The 26,799-nt window shown below is 35.8% G+C and overlaps 1 protein-coding gene across 1 annotated transcript in view; it reads left to right on the forward strand.

The window, feature by feature from the left end:
- Positions 1 to 26,799, forward strand: part of SGCZ (sarcoglycan zeta) — a 464,355-nt gene that overhangs the window by 314,413 nt on the left and 123,143 nt on the right. Inside the window, exons 3-4 of the mRNA XM_066996283.1 lie at positions 1,000 to 1,101; positions 11,778 to 11,879. Of these exons, the coding sequence (XP_066852384.1) occupies positions 1,000 to 1,101; positions 11,778 to 11,879 (204 nt within the window). The remainder of the gene's footprint in view (positions 1 to 999; positions 1,102 to 11,777; positions 11,880 to 26,799) is intronic.

Raw genomic sequence — 26,799 nt, forward strand, 5'->3', positions numbered from 1 at the left:
ATTTTGTCTTCTAAAAGATAGATACCAATTCTGCCTTTCTAGTTTTCACCTTTGCAGTTTGCTCTCATCCATCCTTTACAAAGACTTTGTGCATGTATACCGTGTAACTGGGAGCCACACAGTAAAAACTAATGTGGTAAAATATGACTGGCTCAGTAGAAAATAGCAATTTGTGCAAGGGACCCAACGGCTATGATATAGGTATGCATATTTGTTTATTATTAATTTGGTCTCATGAACCAAACATCCCTGATACACACATAGTTCAAAGATAGTCAAAAGAAAGCTATCTTACAAACTCTTGCTTTTAGGACTGTAGGCTGCTCAATGTTGATTCAGCAAGCTCCAGAGCATCTGCTCATCCATTTTGTGGAGATGACAGTAGCACAATGGTGTTCTCATGCCTTCAGTGATTCTGGCATCTCAGATCTTTATTTCTATGAAGGAGAGGCAAGGTAGATGAGAGAGGATATTGCACGGTTTGGATGGATGTAAATGAAAATTCCTGGAGAAGACTGTCAGGAGATGGAGAATTTACAGAGGCAAGAGAGCATAGCTGAAACCCTTGACTATGAGCTGTCACTATGGCTGCTGATGCGATGACGTTGAATCTTCTGTGAGACTAAATAAGTTGATTCTGCCATTGGGAAGGAAAGATGGAAAATGGTGTCAGTATTTATTTAAAAAAAAAATGAGAATTCAGGAAAGTACTGATGAAAGGATATAGTAGTAGAAAGAGGAAAAAGAAAAGTATATTGAACTATAGCTGGTCTTTGTGTAATACAAAGGAATTAAATCAGCGAGGAGCTGGGAGCATCTATGTGAGCTGTCTACTGAGCTCGAGACTTTTGGTATTTCAAGTAGTACGAGAAGCAGAAGAACATGTGAGTTCTCTGTGGTTTGAGAGTATTCTGATGGTGCATGTGCACTTGTTACTTGCTGTGGGACTTGCTTGTGCTGCAGATCACTCATTGATTGGGACCTTTCTGTTCCTTTTAGAGACTGTTGCTGCACTTTGAACAGAACTTCTGGTTTAATTTCGTCCAAAAGGAATTCCCTTCACATGCAGAAAAAGTGCCCCACAGTCTGAGCCAACATGGAGTAAGTGGGGAAATGAGGGATTGCCGCACTCAACTGCTTTGAGCTATGTCGGTATTGTAGACACATTAGCTAATCATTTATGGCTTGCAGATTTTGGCTACCACAGGCTAAAATTCAGTTTACTCAGCTCATTTGAAAATACCTAGCTTATATAAGTATTCTTAAACACTTTCATCCCTTCAGCCCTTCCCCTGCAGGATCTTAATCTTTATCATTTTATCAATGGTGCTCAAATTAAAACAGGGAACCAATTATGTTGGCCTTTTGACAGAAGGAGAAAATTGAAAAAGAAAAGGGAAAAAAATCAAAAATGTTGATATTCTTGAGTATTTATCAGGAGCTTTTCTTCTCAATTGGGTAAATGGGTTCATTAAGGAGCTACCATTCTAATTCCTTTTTCCCCTTAGGCAAGTCTCCCAGGAGATCTTCTGAGAGTCCTCTTACTGAAGTTTGCCTTCTTGAAATAGATTGCCTTTAGTTTGAGTTATTTTCTACCTAATCTAACATCCAAGAATCCTGTCCTTTTGTGAGCAATCTCAAATACATTACCTCTTAATCTTCACTTTATTAGCTGTTTCTTTTCTATTAATTAGGGACTGGTTCAGTACCTCATTGTTCTTTTCATGGAAGTGTTTCAGGAGTATCTTGATCAGGCTGTCTACTGCTTTATTTGGAAACAGTGTCAATATCCTATATTGTCACTGAGGACAATAGTGCTCTGGACTACTTTTCACATATATTTATCATCCATTTGGTTCTTCCAGTCTGGGAAGGAAATTATAAAGTCACACTAAAATTGACATTTTTCTTTAATTATTATTTATAACCATTTGCAGTCTTTTAAAGGCAGGAAGACAGAACTTATGATCTGAACCTCAGAACAACAGCATTCATCCAAGCTCCCTTACTGCTTGTTCTCAACAAGAGGAACAATACGAATTTGAATTCTTGAATCCACTTCTCTCCATATATATTTTTATTATTTCTGTTATTAAAAATGAGCTGCATGAATTAATAATCAGATAGCTGGTGAATACTAATATAGTTGAGTTTTAAATATAGTTAGACTTCAGAGAAGGACAGTAGGTAGTTGTGGTTCTCATTATTCAGGGTGTGGCTGCTTTTTCTCCAGTGCTGGGGTAGGTTCCTCATTTGTTTTTAGTGACAGGCTACTTCCCTAATCAGCTGCTTCTCTGGAGGGTGTCCAGTTTGTTCTCCGTGACTGGTACCTCTGCATTCCCTTCCAGCTGGCTGCGTTCTTTTTCACTGGAGATCTTCATGCCTGGCACATTACTGATGTCCTTTTGATCATTTGGGATTCTTGGCTTCATCATTTTGCTTATAGATCTCCTACCAGTTTCCTAAAGTGTATTTGCAGGGATTGTTTCATTCCTTGTATCTGTTTTTAGGAGTGCATGGGTCTATGTTCCTTCAGAGCATAGACTGTGGGTTGTCTGGGTTCCAGGTTCCTGTATGGACACAGCTTCAGGTAGTCACTCTGTATCCAACCAGCATCCTCATAGCTAACCACTAAGATATAATGACAGAGATAACTCTGATGCTTTTAAAGGACTGAATTGTGGTACTAAACTATGCTTCTTACTATGCTTCTTATGCCTTCTCCAGTCATTCTTTTAAATTGCCCTGTTACAAAAGTCAGTGGGATGCTGAACTGTTAATTCACAGATACGTAGCTTTCATGGTCCTTCAGTGATCAGGAGTTTAGCCATACCACAGGAAGTTTGTGATGCATGAGAATGCACTATAATCCCTCAAAATGAGGCAGTAATTTATGTATTTATTTATTGACTTGTCTTGAAATTATTTTCTTTACAGGACTTCCCCCACTTGGCAGCAGAGTTGATAGCTCAGCATGGCAAAAAACTTTGAGAAGCTATTTGCAAGGATATTTGGTAGATCTGTTGATTGTTGTGGTTATAATACATTTCAAAAAAAAAAAAAAGGTAGCGTTAGTTGTGATTTTTAATCCTTTTGAATTAAAGAGAAGAACTTGAAGCTATCAGTTATGAGTGTTCTCATGAGCAGGTGGTTAGATAAAAGGAAAGTTATTTTCAAGCAACTTTGTGGCATTTATTGCACTTTCATTTCCTTTGCCCTGATAGGATCTCTGCAGCAAGCTACCTTGCTCTTAGTCTCATTTATTTTATTGAGCGTATCAGTAGAGCAAGGTGTTGTGTGTTGAAAGATGTGTGGTAGATGTTTTGGAAAATATGCAGTATTTGTATTGGAATACAAAGTATTGTTTATAAACTCAGACACTACGAAGATTGCAATGTTAGATAGTTATATTTCTTGAAAAGTAAAATTCTGAAACTGCCAAATTTATGCAACATTTTTTTTCTCACTTGAAAATAAATTCTGCAATGATAGTAAAAGGTTGTTTAGCCTGACTTGAAAATTGATTACTTCTGATTGCTTTTTTCTATATTGTGAGTGAAGAAGCAGTATAATAGCTACTACTTACTGATTTTTTTTATTTACTTTTTTTTTTTCCAACAAGAAAAGCATACTTGATGAACATAAGTGCCAGTCCAGGGAATTACTGAAGGATGTGCTGGACTATAGGCACTTTGATACCTTAGCTGTATTTGCTCATAAGTTTATTGTAATTTAGGCTTATGCTTAAGTAGTTTCTGAAGAAAAAGAATACAGAGTAACAGTACAAGAAAATTATCTAAGATAACACAGGGTAAGAAAGGACCTTTTGGATCATTTCACCTAGCTGATACCTTAAGTAATGCTGAGATGAATGCATCCTCTTAACATTGTTAAATTGTATCTTAAAATTTCTTAGGTGGCTTACCTAGCTATTCTCAACAGATGGATTTCTTTGGGTTCTACAATCTGAATCAGAGAATATTTTAAATCTAGGACTAAGATCTACAGACAAGACTCCTAACTTGAAAGGTTTATCTTAAAATAGTACTCAGTCTCTTCTGCTGAAGCCACATGGATTTTCTGGTAAAATTGAAAGTTCTGTTGAGATAAAAAAATCATGGTATTAATGGTATGGACTTGTGAAATTACTTCTTTATTTTCCTATAAAATTGTCATTATTTATGCAAGCTGGATTGTCAGCTGAGAAGAAGGTAATCATTAGATTAATGTGGTATCTACATTTATCGTTTCTAGTTGAGGTAAGGAGAAAAAACAAGTTGGCCTTATGAGATACAGGGTAAATACTCTGAGTACAAAAACGAATTGTTTTCCAGCAGGTTTGTGGAATACAATCTTCCAATTCATTTGTTCTGATAGAAGGTATCTGATTCCAAGAACATCATAAATCAATAATAGAACAATATTGCAAAAAAAGCAGGTATGCTGGAATAAATATGTGAGGTAATGCTTCTCTGCTTAGCTACATTAAGTTCCTATGTTCATATGCTGTGGTTGTTCTGGTTGTTTTATTCTACTAAGACATGGATGAACTAAAGGCAGACGGAGCAACAGGAGGCATTAAGGCTGAAAAGGACATACAAGGAGCTGCAATGGACCTTGATTATTTAGTCTAAGCAATAATCTGAAGGGTTAAATAGAAGTAAAGTGGTTGCATTACAGCACTGGAGGCTCAGGTTATGGGTTAAGAAAATATTTCAAAACGTAAAGATAGCTTAGAAAGTACAATATACCTAAAATATATATATATAAATATAAATATATATATAAAAATATATAAATATATACCTAAAATACCTAAAGAAGGTATACAATCTGTCTTTAAGGAAAAGAAAAAAAGAAAACCCAAGCCATTATGTCAGGAATAGTTAAGGTATAGCTGATTTTTCAGTAGTGCAAGACAGTAATAGCCTTTTGCAAAACCTTTCAGCTAAGTCCACTACTTAATTCAGTACATGATTTGTAATGTTCTGAATGGGAATAAATGCTGCTGAAAAGGTTACTGAATGTCCTTTCTTTCTTTGCTGCCCCAATTCTTCCAGTCCTGTGATACACAGTCCAGAATTGTTTGGAAGCTACGTAAGTGGAAGTGAAACGAACTAAGCATGTACTAGGGATGGGTGAATATTTTGTCATAGCTTTCTTTCATAGAAAACAAGGTTGAAATACTTAGTTAAAAAAAAAAAAATCTTTGCAAGAAACAGTATTCTTTAGTTATAAATCAAAATATATAGATGTTGAGGAACTGGCTCATTCTCTAAGTTCAGTTGTCTTGAATGATTATTCTTTTCTTCTGATTAGCCAGTCTCTTTTGAAACAGTTCTGAAGTATCTTTAGGTTTAAATGAGCATGAGCACATAGAGTTTAGTGGCACAAATGTTGAAAGTTTGCTTGTGTCAGACAGTGAAAGGGCAAGTGCAAAAATAAGAAACCCATGAGATCCCATCAATACACAATCTGTTTTGTGTATGTGACTGAATTGTAATGCATTTCCACCCAAACCATAAATTATATTTTTAATTCTCAAGTTATCGTTAGTTTACCATCAGTCTAGCATTAGCTTAGTGTAAGGTCTGGAATATAAGAGAAGAGTAAGTGCTAAAAATCCTTTGTAGAGACTTCTAGAGAAATGGAAGAGCCTCTGGTCTATCATTTTAATTGTAAGCCTCATGCATACAAACAAACTTTAGGAGTGTACAAATTTCAAATCGTTTCATAAAAGTAAATATTTGTCAACAAAGATGACCTCTATTGCAAATAGCACGTTTGTTTATTGTCCTCCAATGTCAGCGTGCTAGGCAATCTGTAGCTTTTCATTGCTCTTTCTGAAGTCAAGCAACCACTTAGTTGAGAGAAAAAAAGGGGAAAAAAAAAAAAAGGATAATATGTGATTACATTTTCAGTATGACTAAATTAGCTTCTTCAGGATATGGTGTTGAAATTACAACCAAGCCTCAAAGGCATGGAAGGAGGCTGAATAACTGTGCAATTTATGTAGACTAAATAAACACATGCATACACACACATCCAATAATTTATTATTAGTCTAATTAAACCATTAGCAGTCTTGTCAAAATAGTATTAGTCCAGCTAGAGTAATACCCAAAACATGCAATTATTAAAGCTTGTTCACAGTAATACAATTAAAACTGACACCTACTTCTGCTATCCAGTCCTTATGCTGGTGTTTGGTTCACCCTTCCTGTGTATAGTAATGAGTCATTCTCATTCTTCAGCAGAAGCAGTATGGTGTTGGTGGTGGGGGTTTCTTCCACCTTGCTCTTGGGTCCATCTTCTATTTCTACATTTGCTGACATAATTCAATTGCTTCATTATTTTTGTTTTTATTTTTTTCTATAGTGCTCAATAAACTATGTGTTTTAACCAAGTGATGAACTACTCAGCTCACTGGGATTAGTACAGTTTAAATATGTTTTCCAGATTGGAAGTTAGTTTAAAATGATTTATAGTATATATATTACTTGAACAACTTCATATGTAGAAAGGAAGAGGGAAAAGATGACAAGTAGAGGAAATAATGCTTCTGGATTTACCGCATCTCAGTGTTTACCTCTGGAAGAAAGACAGACCTTCTTCATCTGTTTTATGTTCCCAGTCCATTTGCCTACCTTTAACTAGTTTCTGGTGTTCTGTAACCAGCTCTACATAGACCTGAAACCTTTCTAGCTCTTACTTGCTAATTTTGCCAGTGATTACAGTGGGAAAAACAAACAACCAAACAAAAATGCCATTTCCTGACCCTATTTTATGCTTCTATTCTATCTACATGATGTATGGAATTTTAAGGAGTGCACAGCGTTTTCCGACTTGTTAAAGATTGATGCTTTGATTTTGAATTGGGATGGAAATGTCTTTATGTTAGTCTGACTACAGATTAGCTCAATCATAGAATTTTCATTTTGGTGACAGCGCTGTGCTGGCTACCAGAGTCATTGAGAAAATTGTTTCATTTCACTGCTGTCTTCATGGGTTTGCAGCAGTGTGTGGGAACACCACAAAACACCAGACCGTTCGTGTTACTTTTCACTTCAGCTGTATTACTTCACTTCAGCTGCAAGTGAAGATAAAAGGGTTAGGAGTTTCAAAGCCAAAAGAGCTGCAAAATGAGATGACATTCCATGTCAGCCTTAGATGATTAAAAGGTTTTGGGTGATTTGTGGCTTTTTAATACTTTGCCTATTTTGGAAAATAGTTTAGATGGCATATAAATCTTGGTAGACTCATTCTGGCACATTGATGTAACAAAACATTAAAGAAAATCATAAAACAGAGAATATGCTTCCAAAAAAAAGAAAAGAATGTTTCATGTCCAAAAGTTTTAGCGATGTTGGCTTTCTGCTTTGCTTTTTGTTTGTTTGTCTTTTATACTGATTGGTCTAGACTTCACATCCTTCTCACCACATAGTTTCTATCAAAACTATTAGATTCTACTTGATTTTCAACAGGCCTGAAAATCTTAAATACTTGAAATGTTGCATGCATAGAGGGAGAAAAATGGCATCGTTAGATCCTATGTTTCAGAACATACAGTTCATAATGTATTGTTAAAAAAAAGTGTAGGAAGATTGTACCTTAATCTGGAATACACTGTGAGGACAGATCGTGTGGATTTCTGTCTTTTTCATATGATATCGAAGGACATATTAATGTACAAAAGAAAAGTGACATAGCTATCCAGGCCAGAGAACAAAATCAACTTTTGAGCAAGTGAGATGCATTTGATCCTATTAGCTGGTCTAGAGAGATATGTTTTCTATTCATATAAGCACATATAGACTTTTATTTTCATTTCAAGTTTACTTTCATAGCTGAAGAATCCAGGCTGTGCTTTACATGTTTAAAAATCATAAGGGCACCATCTATTCAGGATATTCTATTTCTACTTAGGTTGCATAGTAGTCTGACTTTTATTCCTTTTTAACAGCTTTTCCAGTTAAAATCTCATTGTCAGTACTGCCTTCCCACAGATTGTATAGGTTTTTTTCCTCAGTCAATATGTATCCCTCAAACATTGTTGCACTGTACTATAGTAATTTCTTCCTCAACTCTTCCCGGATGATATCTACTCCTGGCTGTCATGTACACAGTCTTGGTTATTATTTTCAGCAGATGGATGAAGACAGATATTTCCATCAATCCAGGTTTTTGCCATTACAGTGTTTTTTCCTGGATATTTTGCTATCAGTTTACAGTTACTGACATTCACAGTTACCTTTCCTTGCAAGCCAGGAAAATCCCCTCTGTTTTCACTGCTGATGCCTCCACCCTTTTTCTGTTTGTTTGGTTTTTTGTTTGTTTATTTGTTACAGGAATGTAGCTGACTATATTTTTCCTTTATACATCCATGCACATGCCCAAACACCAAATTTACTCCAGCTGGAATTGTGCTCCAGCTCTGTTTATGGAATACAGCCTTTTGTGTGTGTGTGAACACAATACAAATTATTTTGTTTTTCTTCCTCCTAATCTTTCATGTTTCTCTTCCGTTTTATCCACAACGTGTCTGCTAGTGTCTTTATCTTCTCAGTTATCCCCATCATGCTGTCTGCCCCTCCACATTATCTGTTTTTTGCACCATCACAGCAAATCCAGTTTTCTTTTTCCCTCTTTCAGTATCTCACTGTTTACAATGTTTCAGCCACCTTTCTTATAATCTCATCCTCTTTTTTTTTCTTTTTCCCATTTGCATAACACATTCATACACTTAATGTTTCATCCGTGCTATTTCATAGCACTGCAAACATAACATCTAGATTCCTTCTCAAATTTAGTCTCCTCTATGATGCCTGCAAGCATTGAACATGTATTAATTTGTTAGGACTTTGGGTTTAAGTACTTTGTTTAAATACTATACCTTTTTTTACCCTTTCTCCGTGTTTTGTGCAGTGCTTCCCTCTTCAGACTGTGAGCTTTTGGAGACAGAATCTGGATTTAAAAGATCTCTACATTATAAGAGTCCTTTTGTGCCTACTGACTATCCGTTTCATTTGAGATGCATGATAAATTACTACTGGAGGGTCTATCAGAACTCTGTTCTTGACTCAATGAGAGTTTTAATTCCTGAACTGCAGTATCACACTCTCCTACTTGTTCTCTTCAGGCGAGGAATATTGAGTTCTCTGATCTTTAGTAGTAGTATTTTGTGGCTGGCAATTACAGACGTTCTACATAACCAGATGTAGTAACATATTGAATTTGAATTTTCAGTTATAAAATGTGTTTATATCTGAATCAATAAATCGGTATCTATTTCATTTTGAGTATATATTCGCTTCCAAACACGTAACATGACTGTTGTCTTTTCTCAGGTTACTTTATCCTATTACTATTTTGTATGCTATTCCTATAGCACATATAAAAAATGGGATTGTTGAAATTTGGAATTAATGGGCATTAGTGCGGATTGTGCATGGAAAAGCAATGTATGATATCTTTACCTTACTTTCTTCTCAAAAAAAGCCACCACCGTTTCATATCCCACTCTGTTATAAAAACTCAGGTATTTGTAAGCTTTCTATATAAAATCATTTTTATAGAGATCTCTTATTTTATTTTATTTTTTTAAGCCAAAAAAGCATCTTTTTTTTTTAACTATCATTTCTTTAAGGAGCATTATTTGATAATTCAGTTGTCATAGTTTGATACAATAGCGTTTTTGCCAACAAAAGTAAAGCAGTTCTTGGCTTAACGTAATCAATTATAAGCTTTGCTAAAGATTATATGGACTCTTGGAGCTAAATTTCTGCTAAATTTAAATTTTTCTGCTAAACATTTGCTAAATTTCTCTTGGTACCACAACAGTTTAACAAGAACATTCTGTAGCCTTAGCAGTAGCTTTTGTTATTCCATATTTTGTTTACTTTGGAAAGTTGTATTTATTTTATTACTCTGCTAGTTTCTGGCTGTGTAGTCAGACATCTAGGCTCATGCTTTCGTAACTGACATGTGAAGGCATGATTTCTGAACGTATGTTCTTTACATATTTATCATAGCTTGCAAAATAGTCTCACACTCTGTCCTCATTGTGTTTGGGAAATTATATCAGCTGAATTGCATTGTGTAAAATGCAAATTATTTCTTCTCTTAAAGTACTAACATTATCAGAGTTCTACTTCAGATACTGTGGTATCTGTCAAAACCTGTCATGTTGGCATCATTATTTGCTTTAGACAGGGAATAGCTATAGTGGCTACAGTACCTTTGAAAAGTATAAATGTGTTTAATTCAGTGCCCTCTTACAGCTTCGGCTATAGCAGCTGGGGACACTGCCATCCGTCTGCGTAGGACCACCCAGCAGGTGGAGGTTACTAGTTTCACAATTCAGCCAGCAGCGCAGAAATGCAAGTTCTCACTGTTCTGCTGCAATAGAGCTAGTAATTTCTTCTAAGCATTTAATCAGCAATTAGGTTACTTTTGCTAATTTTGCATTTAAGTAGATCAAGTTAAATTCCACTGGCTGCACACCTTCTGTCAGGAATATAGCAATAGACCTCTAGGGATAATAAGTTTTGAATCTCTCAGTGTGCAAAGTGATCCTGTCCCTAAGTACCAAGCAAGTTTCATTGCTTGTCCAGTAAGAATATGCTATTCTTATATGTATATATTTTAGTAAGCGTTGGATCATTTAGTTGCCTTGTTTCATCCAGCCTTTTGCAGTAGCCCTTTTTTAATTTCCATCTAGATCAAAACAAACAGCATTTTGAAGTTCTTTTCACCAGCAACACACTTTTAGTAAACATGAGCAGCTACTAATAAAAAGAACCCTTTTTCTTTCTTCCTACAGGATATTTTCCTGTGTACGTTTTTTCAAAGTATAGCAACAACATAGTGTTTTTCTAATACTACACTACATATAATCAATTGCTTTAGACAATATTACATTCAGTCTTAAAAATAATCAATTGCTTCGCTTAGAAGATGTAATTCAAAATCTAGCTTAACCTCCACAATAAAGGTCACTTATGATCTACTTTTGTACCCTTGCATTAGGTCCAGCCAAGGAATAATGTGTGCAGTTCACCACCAGGGTGCACAGTTAAATACCACAGTTCTAGGTGAAGCTTTGCCAGTAAGTCATTTTGTCTTGCTCCTGTAAAAATGAACAGGAGGGCTGGGGACAGTGGAAACTTTAGCAGAAACTGACTTCACGTAAACTTTTTCATAGGCCCATTGAAATTCCATTCCTAGACACAGGATGGTAGTGTTTCAGAAAAGCAAAAGAAATACATTGTAGAGAGAGAGTTCAGAGTATTTTTGTACGGCACATCTTCAGAGGTCCAAAAACATAATAATAAAAGGGTAATCTTATATTGGACTAGACTTCTGTGTATAATTGTATCTGTCTCCATTTTACTAAAAACTGGTTGCCTAGACTCTCTAGGTGTCTTCAGTCATACTTGAGTTTGCCAGCATCAGAACCTTTGCTATGCTTTGGCTATTAATCATGAAAAAAGCATTTATTTTCATGAAAAATGTGCTTCTGAGTCATTGTTTGATGATAAAATAAAACTTAGACCTTTCATTATTGTTTTTTCCATTTTTGTAAATCTGGCAGTCCTTCCTGTTATCATATGGCTGTACAAGTTTACTCTTCTGTATTTTGTGGGAGTTCCCTTTCACTTCACCATTTGTATTCTGGCACTCATTACTTTATATTAGGTCAGATACTGTATTCCTTTTACCTTGTTCTGGATAAGGTTATTTCATAAAGTGAAATGTATATATATTATTGATTGTAGGATGGAATGGGAAATTTGAGAGTCACTAAAAAAGGAATACGACTTGAAGGAATATCTGAATTTCTACTTCCACTATACGTGAAAGAAATCAATTCCCGAAAGGTAGGTGTTTTTTTTTTCTTTTTTCCCCCCTTAATTTACAACTAATATAAATGAGTCTCTTCAGCCACAAACTACAAAGTTTCATTCTTACACCTCCTAAATTAGTGATCAGTAGATGTTTGCTTTGAGAATACCTTAACAGTGAAAACTTCCTTCACGTCAAAACCATTGTTTCCCCTGCAACCTTGCCTTCCTGATTAAAAGAAATGCCTTATCCTTAAGAAATGAGACTTAAAGCCTGTATATGTTATACTTGAAATGACCATGGCATTGTGAATGGAGCATTTGACTCTTCATCTGATGTGAAGTCGAGAAATACAAGATTGTTTGTGTGCACAAAATATAGTGAAATAATGAAGGATTAGCTAGGGTGATTTTCCCTCCTTCCCCAGTTAAGTACAAGCAATCTTGTTAAGCTGTATAACATCTCTATCATATAATTTTTCAAAGCAAACCATTTTTAATATTGTTTAAATGCAATTGTTTTATCATTTAGAACCAGGGTATTACAGAGGAAAAAAGAGAATCAAAATATTATGCATTCAGAAATTCAGTGTAGTTCATTTTGACTGAGTAGTTTGGACTCATTTGTGCTGTATATATAACATCTCCAATGCAGTAAAAGTAATTTTGAAATAATCAAAATCTCTTAAGTTCTTTTTACCATACAAATGTTAAGCTATGATCAGAGAGGAATGTTACAATGGTTTTCAGTCAACCAGGTACAAAGAACTTTAATATGCATAGAGCAAAAGTTGACAAGAATGAAAACATATTTACCCTAAGTGCCTTTATGGAAAATTCTTCCTTTAGAATTTGTTGATGTCTATCTTCTATGTGTATAAGAAATGTCTCAAGTACATTCATAAATGAGATCATGACAGTTTCCCATCTCTCTTAATTAGTTCATTCTCATGTTAATAGATGTGTGAGATGAATGGCAAGTCTCTTGGTCCTTTTTTTTCTGTAAAACTACTATCTTTCAATATTTAACAGAGAAGCAATATTGTTCTAGGTAATGAAAAAATCTTTAATATTTAATTAGTGTATTCCCCAATGATTTTGAATTTTGATCACTTTTTAAACATACGTTCTTTGACTTTTCAACTCACCATACATCCAATCTGTTGCAAAACCTTGTGTATAATGTTTATTTTACAATAGTAGCTAAAAATATTCATTACTAGCTAAGGTAAATCTATATTTAAAAAAAAAAGTCAATAAATTTATTTCTAAATAGATGCAAATATCATACCTTTGATATTGACTAGAATGCTGCAAAAACAAATCTACTATTACCAAAACCCAACAATCAACAAAACAGTCAATGCATAAATGCATAAATGACTTTTTAAGTAGCAAACACTTCTGCCAGGTCAATCAATAAGACCAGATTCTGCCTTCTGAAATAGGAAAGGCATCTACAAAGGGGAACTTTAGCCATATTATTTTTTCCTAGACCACTTTGCCATGAAAAGGCACTAGTACCTCTAAAGTAATTTATATAATCTTCTAATATTTCCTTTATAGTTTTGAAGTTATAGAATTCTTTAAATCAACTAGAATATTTTGTGTTTTATCTATTTCTAAATAAATAAAATACTTTAAGGTTGCTGTTAGAGCTTCGTATCAAGTACAACAGATCCTTTTAAAAGCAGGCCTAAAGCATGAGCTTGTTTAATACGAATATTCCAATCTGTAGACTTTGTGAAATCTTTGTAAAATTCCCAGGCTGTATAACCTGTATCCGCACCCTTCAGGGAAGCATACCTTTTTCCTAGAGATTGCAGAACATTATTCATGGTTTGTGCTTTTTTCCTAGTTCCTTTCTACAAGTGGATGGTGTCTATTATTGTTCCATGTCCAGTACGTGAGAGTTATGATTTGGGATGTTTGCTTGCACAGGGCTTCATATTGTGGAACATTGGTTCTTAAGAAATAAAGGTGAAAATTTCTGTTTCACACAGATTCAAGTAGGGTCCTAACTTCACTCAGAACTGTTAAAAAGAAAAAAATAAGAAAAATGCATGCAAATGTAAGTACTATAAAGGAGCAGAACCCAAGGTGTAACAGTAACCTAACATAAGGTCACTTTAGTCCTGTGAGGCTCATGAAAACAGATTTTAAGTGCCCTCAAACCAACAGAGTAGATCATGAGCTAGACAAAATATTTTAACTAAAACATTTTTGGTTTTGCAGATCTACTGATACCTATCTATTAACATTAAAGCATTCATTATCTAGCTAAAAAAGTAGTATGTATGTGGACTTGGCTCTCATCTCTCAGCACTCCCAGATGCATATCCCAGCCCTTTGCAAGCTTGTTCAGTAATTATTGTGCTAACGTTTCATTAACTTGTGGTGTATGTTAATGTGAATGGCACGAGGGAATGATGAAAACAACCCTGGAGCTCTGTTAAGCTTTAAGGCAGAGGTTTGCAGCATCTCTGCATGGAGTGTCTCCAGGTATATGGCATCTGCATGTGACATTAGCTCTTTTGTCACTTACAGAATTGAACTTGGTGCTGTAGAAATCTAAGTGTGAGCCACGTTTCTGAGCTCTCATTATAGTCAGTAGAGAGCTGGTCAATACAGACAGTGGGCTCTGAAGAAAGCACCAGCTGTTAGTACTTGATTTGGGTGTGGTACGAGGGTGGGGAGTGCTTCCTCTCTTCCCCCTCTTTCCGTAGAAGTACTAATGATTGAAGTTTGATGCATACAGGAATTAAAATGTACCATGCAATCCAAAACACATTTAAAACTCTATATTTGCTGTCTTTTACATGCATGTTTTATTTATTTTCTGAAAGGAGAATTTGCTCTTTAAGTAGATTTAGTTATTCCCCTTTAAAAGAGTGGAGACAATGGACTGACATCACTCGATTAAATCCTGAGACAAGCTGTAGTGTGTTTAATAAGGTTTTTGTGGAACAGGTGTATTTCCTCTGCATCAGCAGCATGGTTTGTCGAACGCCCCACCCGGGAGCTTTGTGTAGGGCTGTCGGCCCTGCAGGTCAGGGCTTTACCGCTTTCCCACCACACAGTACATAGCAGAGCTAGGTGGGAAGACCAGTGATGTTATCAGCAGGATGCAGCAGAAGATGCGCTATGTTGTGACTAAGAGGTATGAGCAGAGTTTTTGTGCTTATACAGGAGCTGATAAATTTTTAGTTAGCTAGATTTGGAGTTGATAAAACATGTTTACTGGTAGCACAGGGTTCACTTCTGATTCTGATAGTGAACTACTTCTGATAAGAGACCTGGAGCAGTCTGTTGGGTAGCTAGGCTGAACTGAGCTCTTGGTTGCCACAGTTTCGATATTAAGGGTGACTAGGTATAATAACGTAAAGCTCGCATGTGCCTACACATGTTGAAATCAGTGCTTTTGTCTGTGGTATGCCTGGATCCTGAAATAGGATTGTTTATGCAAGGTTGAATGCAAACCTGAAAGTCCTCTTTAACAAAAGAGCTGTATTGAACTTTGTATATAGGTCGCCTTTTGTCTCGTGAATGTTTCATTGTGTTCTGGTTTAACCTTGTCAGGCAGCTGAACTCCACCACAACCACTCTCTCACTCCCACTCCTCAAAGGGAAAGAAAGGGAGAGAAAATATGATGAAAAGGTCTCAAGGGTTGAGATTAGGACAGGGAGATCACTCAACAGTTATCATCATGGGCAAAACAGACTCAGCATAGGGAGAATAATATAATTTACTGCTTCTCACTGGCAGACTAGAACGCTGAGAAACTAAAAGCAAATTAAAACATGTTCCCCCATATACCTTCTTCTACCTCTTCCTCGCAAGCAGCACAGGGGAATAGGGGCTGCGGTCAGTCCCTGACGCTTTGTCTCTGCCACTCCTTCACGATCACTCTGCCCCTGCTCCACATGGGGTCCCTCCCACCTTGGGGTCTGCAGGGCTGGTTCTCACTCCTCTCTTCCAGCTGCTGTTCTGCAGCATTTTTTTTTTTTTTCCTTTCTGAAATCTGCTCTCCTGGAGGCCCAACCAGCATCGGTCACTGGCTCGGCTCTAGCCAGCAGCGAGTCCCTTTGGAGCTGGCTGGAGCTGGCTCTGATCTGACATGGGGCAGCTGCTGGGATCTGCTCACAGAGGCCACCCCTGCAGCCCCCTGCTTCCAAACCCCTGCCAGGTAAACTCAATGCACATTGAAATCCTGAATATTAAAGATAAATCCTAAAATAGTTGGAGTTAAGTCAACCAGAAAACAGATATGTATGAATTCTTAAAAATAAATAAATAAATCAAAACTTATAATTTATAATATTTCTAACTTTATGATTTATCTCCCACCTTTATACAACTTTTGATAGAGAAGTAGTAATGACAACTTCATGTCTGTGGTTAACTGAATATACATTCAGGTTTTGGCTGTAGAATTTATACAGATTAGAAGACTGCTCAGAGCATGCTGTTTCCCTAACCTTGGTCATTTTGGTTAGCCATTTCTGCTACATTTTACCACTGTGCTTTCTATGGACACCAAGAGTGTGTTTGTGTGTGTGTCGGGTCATGAAAAAGAAAGACTGAAATATTCTACACAAAATTTCATGTTTTCACATGAATCTGTAGCTTCAAAAAATTACTTAACTGCATGTCAGAACCTGAGTTGTTAAGGGCTCATTTGATCCTGAGATGACTTCTTTATAACCCTGGAACAAGAGTACACATACTCTGTTGTTGAATTTTACTGGTTCTAGACTTCTGGTCAAATTACCAGGCTGAAAGCAGACATTAAGGCAGTGTTGTATTTTCCATTTTTATGTCTCTTGCATTGGTCTGGTGCAAAGAAACAATGCAAACTAAGTTCTAAGATAATTAATTAGATGTATGATGTCAAATAACACACAATGCAATAACCTGAATTACTACAATATTTCTGTTCTTCAGTATTGAATTTCTTTATCATCCTGCTAATGGATCCATGCTGCTGCATTTGTGAACGGAAGCAACAAAAGCAATTCATGGTGCACTCTTCAGAATGCATTCTTGGCTTCACTGATCTTTTTCATTCACACATACGGTACTTAAATGTTGAAGAAAATCAAATTTTCTCTTTGTTAAATAGTCTCCCTTACAAATAAGGCAAGTAATTTATTGCCCATCAAACTAGGGGCGTACTAGTGGAGTACTGTTTGGTGTTTGTTTTTTTTTTTTTTCAATACAAATTAACAAGGTTAAAAGTTGTTTCCTGAGTTTGTTTTCAACATATACCCCTAGAGAAAACAATTTAATGATTTAGTTAAAAGTCATTAGAAAAAATCTATTAAATGAGAAACATGGAATGAATATAAACTAACCAAACACACAAAACTCTGAGAACTCCCTGTATGTCTTATATTTTTAAATATTTGATTTTCTCGTAACTAAGAAAAACAAATGTTTCAACAGATATGTTGAAATTTTAGGGAGACTTCAAAGCAAAACTTTAAGGTATTAATTCTCTAGATTTTCACTCATGAATCTGAAGATCCCTATAAATATTTAGATTTTTTAATTTATTTTTTTTAAACCTGAAGCAATCTTAACAAAAGCTATTTTAACATATCTTCATATTTTTTCCACTCTCCCTCAGTGCATAACCATCAACATTGAACTAACATTTTTGACTTTCAGCCAGCACAGAACACATACTTTAGTTTGTTTTGGGGCCTTAGATGCCTTTGCAAGAACCCTGAATTCTCTTTCTGATGTGAGAGTTAATTTCGGGTCTTTGGGCTGACTTCCTAATGGCCTCTCTTGTCCACTGAATGATGATTTTGTAACTCACATAGTGATGATGAGTACTGTAGTCACAGTAAAAGTTCACCTTCCATATTTTGTCCAGACCTTTTATTTGACTTGAAATATTTTAACACTTATTTTCTAAGTTTTTCTTTGCTTTAGGATACCCTGAAGGCAGTTCTTTCTGGCTGTACAGAAATGCTGAATCTGTTTCAGGTTAGTTTAAGAGCAAAATACTTGGTTATCAAAGGAAACCTTTCTCCTTTCAGCAGCTGGTTTTAGGCTCTCACTAATAGCTAAGTTGTTGACCTGTAGAAACCATGAAGTTTCTTCCAGAGTATCCGTATGCATCTTAAATGGGTATATGTCCTGAACTGTCTTAACAGGCTATAGCTGGATTTATACATACAGAAACAGTCAAATATTTCTGATGACTGTGACTAATGAGGTGATGGCTTTATTTCAAAATGCCATATCCTAGATGAATATTTAGCAAGATATTCAGCATTTGTAAAACTTAGCTGAAACTCCATCCAGTGTGTGTCGAAGTTGAATATCAGCAAAATGATTATGAACAGGCGATCAATGTAGTTTGTAGACTAAGTACTGCTTTCCAAAAGCGTAACACATACATGACTTATCTAAGATTCTTAAAAGTTACACAGTTGTTAGCTTCTTTCTCATTCTTTTTTTATCTATGTAATTACACTAGTCATGAGTTAATATGTCTGAGTTACTGAACTTGACTGTGCTGATAGCTCAATTAGAAATACATTTTTAACTTAATTTTTTTGGCTTCACTGCAGTTGGGTTCATAGAAATCCCAAGTAAAGTGATATTTTAATAATTTTGGGGGGTATTAGAAATGCTAGAAGCCTTCTGTTCTCCAGGCTGAACAACCCTGTCTCCCTCAGCCTGTCTTCATAGGAAAGGTGCTCCAGCATTCTTTTTCTTTCCAGATTGTACAAGCCTAGACTGAAGGGAGCTCCAGATACTTTCTCACAAAAATCATGTAGAGGAGAATAATCACTTCCCTCTACCTGCTGGCTATGCTGTGTCTAATGTAGCTCAAAATGCCATTAATCTTCATTGCCACAGGTGTTCCACTAATGGTTTGTATTTAATTTGTTCACCAGCACTCCCACCCCACCTTCTCTTCAAGATCCTTTGCTATAAAGCTGCTTTGGTCCTCAGCCTGTATACGTACATAAGTTATTCTATCCCCGGTACAGGACTTTGCTTTTGACTCTGAGCTTCTCTCCAATGTGGTTACAAAGAAGCATTTTAGGAGATCGCATCAAAAGCCTTGCTGAAGCTGAGGAAAGACAATGGTCTATTGAGCCAGTCATCTTGTTACACATTTGTTTTTTCCCAAACACCTTGTTTTCCTTTGCTTTGTAGTGATTTTCAGGGGATCTTCTCCATAGTCTTTCCCTTAACTGAGGTGAGGCTGTCTGGGCTATAGTTACCCAAGTCACCCATCTTGTTCTTCCTGAATAGGAGTCTGATGTTTCTGGTTTTGCAGTCATCAGAATTATCTGCAAAACTTCAAAGATAATAGCATGTTAAACATTGCATATCTCATGGTGCTTGTCATCACCTTCTGGTCTAGAGGACTAGCTAGTGTTAAGTTCAGTTTGGTTAAATTGTCAAGCTGGAAAAGATGTTCATAATCTGTTGTGAAGTCCTGCAAGGACCTTGTATTTGTTGATTTGGGGTTTCAAGAGGAGGAACAGGTTCCCCCAGCCTGTGCCCGAGCATATTCCTCTGAAAAATCAAGGCTTTTTTTTTTTTTTTAACTATATATAGCCTCTCTTCTGCTCTATCAGATGCTCTGTTGCCATGCAGTAAAAGTAGTTTGAGTCCTGCAGCCCTACTACTACTGAGATATATAGATATCAGGGAAACCCCAATTAGGAGATGTTGCTGACCACCATCAAAAAATCTCAAAGATACCTAAGAATCTGCCACCAGTATGAAGTGCAATGCTTGTTTCTGCAGTTAAATGTCACACATCTCTGATAAAATCTGAAATGCTTCCCCGTTCTATTTTTTTTTTTGATACCTACTCTTCAGCATTGCCCTTGGGATCACACACCTGTCACTGAAAATAAAGTCATTATTATGGCATAAAGGGCTCCTTAACTCACTTTGGCTCTCAACATGATGTAGTTCCAATGTACTGAAAACACAGTGTCAGTTTATTGGCTATGAACAAGATATAAGGGTTTCTTTAATCACAAGCTTTGCCAAGGGACAAGTCACTCATATTTGTTGGTGGTCTCTGTAGGGACTGCCACTCTGAAATTAAGTTGGCTGTACTCACTCTTCACTGACAGCTGGTAAGACCTTCATGATTCATGATTTTGCCCTTGATTTGCTATACTTCACTGAAACCTGTCTGGGGGTCATCCAATTGTGCAAGTCTGTCTTTTGAACACATCATTCTTTCATGTCAGCCTGGAGTCCTCTTTTTATTACTGTGATTTGTTGTTCATTGAAGGAGAATGTCTGCTTGTTATACTGAAAATTCTGACTTAATATTACCCAAGCTCTTTATTTTCATTGATTACAACTCATGAATAAAGTCAAGAGTGACTGTATCTACCAAATTGTATACCACCTTGAAGAACTGATTTTGATTTGGGAGCAATTCTTCAGACAGAAGTGGGAAGTTAATTAAGTAGAAACTGTTGCTTTTTGTTTGTTTGTTTTTCTTGGTGGTGTTATTGTTTTTGGTATCAATTGCATCTTCAGTTTTAAAGTACTTCCTTGGTGTAATGAATCTATGTTCCACTGGGGAAAATTTCACTGAAACTCTGCAATATTTCAGTTTGGTGATCATCATATCCTGTGTCTGATCCTAACAGTCATTCAAACTGATTTTGCTTTGAGCTGTTTTAACTCTGTAGGGCTTCTGAAACTGAGAAATGACTTCTTGGTTGTTTTTTGTTGTTGTTGTCATGTGTCTCCCTCCTCTACCCCCCCCCGCCCCCCCAAAAAAAAATAAAATAAAAACACACTTCAAAGTAATAACATTGGAATTTACAGAGGCTAAGCAATTCCTTAAAAATAATTCATATTTAAAATGAGTACAATTACTATTAGTATTTCCATAGACAGTATGATTCAAACTAGGAATATAAAAAGCAGATGTCTTGTAAAAGACTGGAAAAGAAGAAAAAAATACATCTTTATCTCTTTATGCAGGTATTTATGCATGTGTCTAGGGGGAAACAATATTTATCCTTCCCATGTCATTTTATAAACTTCAGGTAATCCTTTTTTTTGTTCCTCTGCAGAAACCCTAGAACTATAGATGCACAGATGATTTTAAAAAATAAAAAATAAAAAAATAAAAGGCGTGGGGGGGGGGAATAGATGTTAGGGGAAAAAACATCCTTGTAAGCCATTAAGTACAAAGTACATAATTTATTTCCCCCAAAATACTGCCATCTGTTAGCCCTGGTGTGGGGACTACTGAATTTCTTACAAGTCATGCTGTGCCCTTATTTGTAGTCTTTTGGTAGGCAAAGACAAATTTTTTCCAAAGATCATTGTAAGCAGTGTGCTTTTCAAGTTAGGAGGAGACTTAACTCACATTCAAAGACTTGGTGTGTTAACAACAAAGCGCTCTGAAATAAAACTGTGCATCTAATACTGTTGGGAGCTGTCAGCATGGAGTTATGAAGGAGAAATCATACCTGACCAACCTGACAGCTTCCTACAACAAGCTTTCTACAGCAATGAGTGTGGTGGATGAGAACAGTTAATGTTGATTATATTGCCTTTAACAAGGCTTTTGACCCTGTCTCCTATCACATCCTCTAGGGATGAAGTACACATCAAATAAGAGGATAGCGAGGGAGGCTGGAAACTGAATTGCTAGGCTTGAAAGGTTGTGCTTAGCGGCAAAAAGCTCAAATGGAGGCCAGTCACTTGTGGTGTACTCCTGGCATTGATACTGGGGCCAGCAGTGTTTAATTTCTTCATTAATGACCTGGACCTGGAACGTTTTCAGTTGAGAAATACAATGTATTCTGCTACACTGCCCACTACATGATAATAGAGAAAATTAACGAGTATTTGGAAGTTTAAGATGGAGAAAATGAGAATGTGTCTTTCTTTGACTACTTGTAGTGAAATTCTGAGTACAAGTTGTAGTGTAATCATCACATCTACTGTGACATTCCCTGATTAGGACACTGTTCCTCTCTTACAGGAATGAAGTGCTTTTTCCTCCACAGCCTCTGATAGCTGACTACTACTGGCAGACATCACAAGAATGGTGTTTATAATACTGTCTATCTCCCGGAGAGAGCTTTTTGTTTTCTCACTATTCAGTGAGAACCAAGTTGTTTTTTACTGCTTTCAAAATCTACAAGATTCATTCATTTTCCTTTTTTTTTCTTTTTCTTTTTTTTTCCCCTACATATGTGCAGGCACATCTTATATATTTATGCACAATGCTTTAAAATTACTGGTCAGTCTTAAGAATTGGAGCCTTTATTCAAGATACTAAGTATGCTTTTTGAGTTTATACTATACAATCTTTTCTTGTAATAAGAAACAGATCATGGTATAAACCTCCAGTTTCTGAAACAACTTGTCACCAGCAATGAAATTTTCTGCTTTGAGAATGCTCTTACAGAGTATATTTGTTTATTTTTTACTACTCCATGAAGGAGGTTCCCATCCATCTCATACTGTGATTTAAACTTCAGACTCCTTCTATACTTCTGAAATCCCTACCTAGATGACTTGTTTTTTTTGTTTTGTGTTTTTTTTAATGTTGCCAAATCAATTTCTCAGAAAAACTGTTAAGCTGCCATCCATTTTAGGAAGCAGTGTGACTGCAGCATTCATTACCTATAAAGAGGGAGTATCAAATTAAAATAAAGTATGGAAGATAAATTAGTACCAGTACTACTTTTTTTTTAATAAAGTAATAAAGAATTACTAAAATATTTGCAAGTGCAACTAACATTTTAAATCAAAAATTGTTTCCCCTTTTCCTTATGGTAGGCAGTGCAAGAAATATAGCAGTAATATCAGTATCTTGTTAATTCAATCCATCTTTAAAAAAAAAAGTTGATGGAGTAATAATTTTTCTTTTTAGATGTAAAACATGTATGTCCCACTTTTCATCATCTTATGCATTATGCCTTGAAATCTTTCCTAAGATTGTTACTCAAAAGCAGTTCTGAATTTATTATTTAAATAAGTAAAATGGAAGCGCTGGTTACTTCAGAAGAGGTATAGTGTTTTGACACTGCCCTGCATCCAGAAGAGATAACAAATAGTACTAAGATTACTTGAAAATATTACTGGCTTGAAGAGCATTTTCATGATACTAATTGGACAAACCAAAACAATTTTGCATCTTTTCATTACAAAGGTTGTGCTCTAGAAAAGAAAGCATAATGTTGTTACCTGTATTACATTTTAAAAAGTCAGCTATAGCAACAATATACACCCTAGCCCATATATGTATGATCCCTTTTTATAATAAAATAGACTTTAAAAACTCAGCAGTGATCAGACTGTGCTTTATTTGAAAAAGCTTAGAATTAAACCTAACCAATAAATAAATAAATAAAATAGGGTTGTAACTAGGTATGTTTCAAGGATATATCTCAAGTTATAGAAAAGATCTCAAACTAAACAAGCAAACAAAAACTAGTGCATTGACATATGAGATAAACTAAGGGCAAGAATTTTTTTTAGAAATTCAGTAATAAATAAATACTGGAAAGAACTTTAGAAAATAGATGTTAGAATTTTAGAATTTATGAGTGGGATTGGGGTAAAGAAAACTCACAAGGAAAGCAGAAGTCTTATAATAGAAGCAGCTGAGCAAGTTAGCATCCTGTACTGGAATTGGTAATTACGGTTTCAGCATTAAGATTGTACAAGAAACATCTGGGGATTTACAGTAAAGTTGGCTCTTGGGCTTCAGCCAGAGGCTCATTTGTTTCTTCAGCTGAATTCAAATCAGTCATTCTGCTAAGAAAGTAACTGCAGTTCACAAGGTTTGTTAATTTAGGGTGGCAATCTGTCGTGCACAATTCTGCCAACAGCTACTACAGTATGCTCTTGCAGAAGTCTTTGCAAGTATGAATGATAATTGCAGTAGCATGGGTGTAGGCTAGTGATGGTGAAATGTTTGCTGGTCTGGAGCCTAATTAATTTTTAAAAACACGAAGTTATTGTATGTCATCTTCGTTAGTAAAAGTGAAATCTCCGTTGATACTAAACTTGGCACTCCAATAGTGATCTACATGAAAACTGCCACAGTAATTTTTAGCAGAAAGGAAAACTGAAGTTTATACTAAGAGGATAGAATGAGTAGAAAAATATTTTTTTTCTCTTGCTAGAATCAAGACATAAATAAAAGATCTCTTAAAATGGTTTGGGCAAAGTTTATTTTTGTCTCTGAGTTTCTCCATTGGAATGGAGAAACATCAGCTCGGAATCTTCCTGTAAATCAAATCTGTGGTGTCTCTGAGTAAGATAGATAACTACAGAATCCCTAAAGACAAGTCCTTGATACTTGTCTTGTCATTTTAATAAAATGTAGGCAATTTGGAATGCCTGCTCCTGGCAGGCTGATCCAAAACACTTGACGCAGAAAACTTGGAAAGGGGATCTTTTCCTTTTTTTTTTTTTTTGTGGGAGCATGTACTGTATGTTCTACAAGTAGAAAATCAGGTTTTAGAAATATTTTAGCAAAAATATCACTACAACTATCTAAATCCGGGATACTACAGCACATTCTCTTAGGATGCAGGTGCTCTTCTGTTGGTAAGATATACTCCAGTAGTACGTGCCAGTGTTTTACAACACTGATTCGCATTGAATTAGGATACTAATTTTTGGAGTAGCTTGATTAATTAACATCAATAAGGGCAATATAATGTTGTTTTTGGTGAGGAAAATTGTATGTCAGTGTACAAATTGGTAGAACTCCTGTATTGCACAGGTGAGGCAAAGGGACTACCTGAAAGCTGCTGATACAAGGACAAAGTGTTTCATCTTTGTCTTACATTAATGGGTGTTGATTGAGTAGTAGGAAGAAATGAAGTTAAATGCATGGAAAAAAAAATAAACAGTATGTTAGGGGTAAGTAGTATTTGTCCTTAACTGTGGAACTTGCCGTTCATTTCTTTTTCTCCAAGTTTTCCTCCCATTAGTTGAAAAAGAATAGCTTGAAATGCTTCAGAAGTTTTTACGTACACAAAACAAACAGAAAATTAATATGAACATCTGAACTGTTTTCAGTAGAGTATGCTAAAGGACATGTTTATACTCTCCCAAATGGAAAACTACATTTTTTCTTAACTTTGTACTTTGTTCTTAGTTTCAAGGCCTTTATCAACTACTCTTTGCAGTAGTAGAGGAGCATTAAGAAAACTATTTCAGTCTACAAATACAATCAGTGCTAGTATCTCTGTATTTCTGGCTTATTTTTTCTGTACCTTTCTAAGGTTTCTGCTGTTTATTTGTCTGGGATTTTAACTGTGGATTTCACCAATTTGGTGTAATTGCCAGTCAAAATATTGGAAGAGACACCTGGTGAGCATGGCATAGATGCTTTGTGTGAATTCAGTAGCCTAAATCAATAACTACTACTATGTAGAACTTTTTGTCATGTGCATAAATAACAGGAACAATAACAGGAATAAATCTGATTTTCACCTATAGTTTACCATTCAGATGACAGTATCTGTGTACAACCATATTAATGGATCTCTACGGTCTTCAGTTTAGAGGCTGTGTGTTTCATCCATATCCCTCTCTCTTAGTGCAGTAAGAACCAGGTGGGCACCAACCACCTCCTTATCTCCCATGTATCTCAATTTCTACACAAGAAACACCTTAGGACAGAGAACAGCTATCTGATATGCATGACAGTTGGGTCAGGATCACAAGGTATGCTGCATATTTCAAAAGGAGTTGCAGATACATCCAGCATAATATACCCTTGCTTCTAAAATTACTCCTATTTAATAAACTGAGTACTAATGTGGAACAAACACAGGAACTGAAGTAAATAAACACAAACCAAGCCTTACCTGTGTGTGATTCCAAACTGGAATCTAAAATATGCCTCTACTCTAGCCTAAAAAGACCTTCCTGTCTGGGAAGAGTCCAAAAGCCCTTCAGTTCTCTTATGGCAATGATGGCGGTTATCCTTTATGAGACACTTGTTACAAACCATCTGAGATTATCAATTTCTTCTGTGTGGATTTCTGTCTGAAAAAATAAGAGACATTCAGTTGCACACTTGGGTCAAATTTCAACTCATTAACAAAACTTGCTTTCACATCAATTTTAGCAGACTAATCCTAGATTAAATAATTAAAAGTATTAAGCATATGAATGTTTCCCATTTTAGTTATATGAAGGTCAATAGACACTTCCACCCTTATTCTGATGTTCTGACATCTGTGATTTTTATAGTTTTGTTGTAGTATTTAAATAGTAATTTAAAAATGAAATAGAAGATTTTATTATTTTTTTAATTATTTCTAACAGGTCAGGTAAACATTTACTCTTGAATATAAATGGCAGTGAATTACTACTTTCCTGTAGCAGGGCACATATAATATCTCAAAATTTAGTGTTTATCTTGCGGTTCTTTTCAAGTGTGATTCTAGCTCTTTAAAACAGAATATTATCTAATCCATATCATCCCATATAGCATTTCAGTTTGCATCAAGAGGTGTACTTTTGAAATGCATCTCCTGTGGCTCTTCTATTACTCTCCTTTGGTACACATTATGGCATGGTCTGGCACATGCAAACTCTACTCCATTTGTGCAAAAGTTAACTGGAATATGCTGACCTACCCCACCTCAAAAAACATAAGTAGTATGAACATTAGGTCCTCAGCAGCAAAAGTTTCATTCTAGACGCCTGTTCTAATTGCATCCTGTTCACGTAGGTATAAAAAAAAATCTTTCTTTGCTAAGTTATTACCGTAGTCTTAAGCAGAAGACCAGAAGACTTGATTAATATTTTCAGCTGTGACCTGGACTACGCACTCCCTCACAGACACTTTGGATAGTTATCTGTGATTTAAAAAAAAAAAAAGTAACCGTTAAAGAAATCTCTGAAGACTGAAATTTCCAAACCAGAAACGTTACTGGTTTATTTATCCTGAGAATAAATAAT

The sequence above is a fragment of the Anser cygnoides genome, chromosome 4 (genome assembly GCF_040182565.1).
Source record: "Anser cygnoides isolate HZ-2024a breed goose chromosome 4, Taihu_goose_T2T_genome, whole genome shotgun sequence".
Classification (NCBI taxonomy): Eukaryota; Metazoa; Chordata; class Aves; order Anseriformes; family Anatidae; genus Anser; species Anser cygnoides.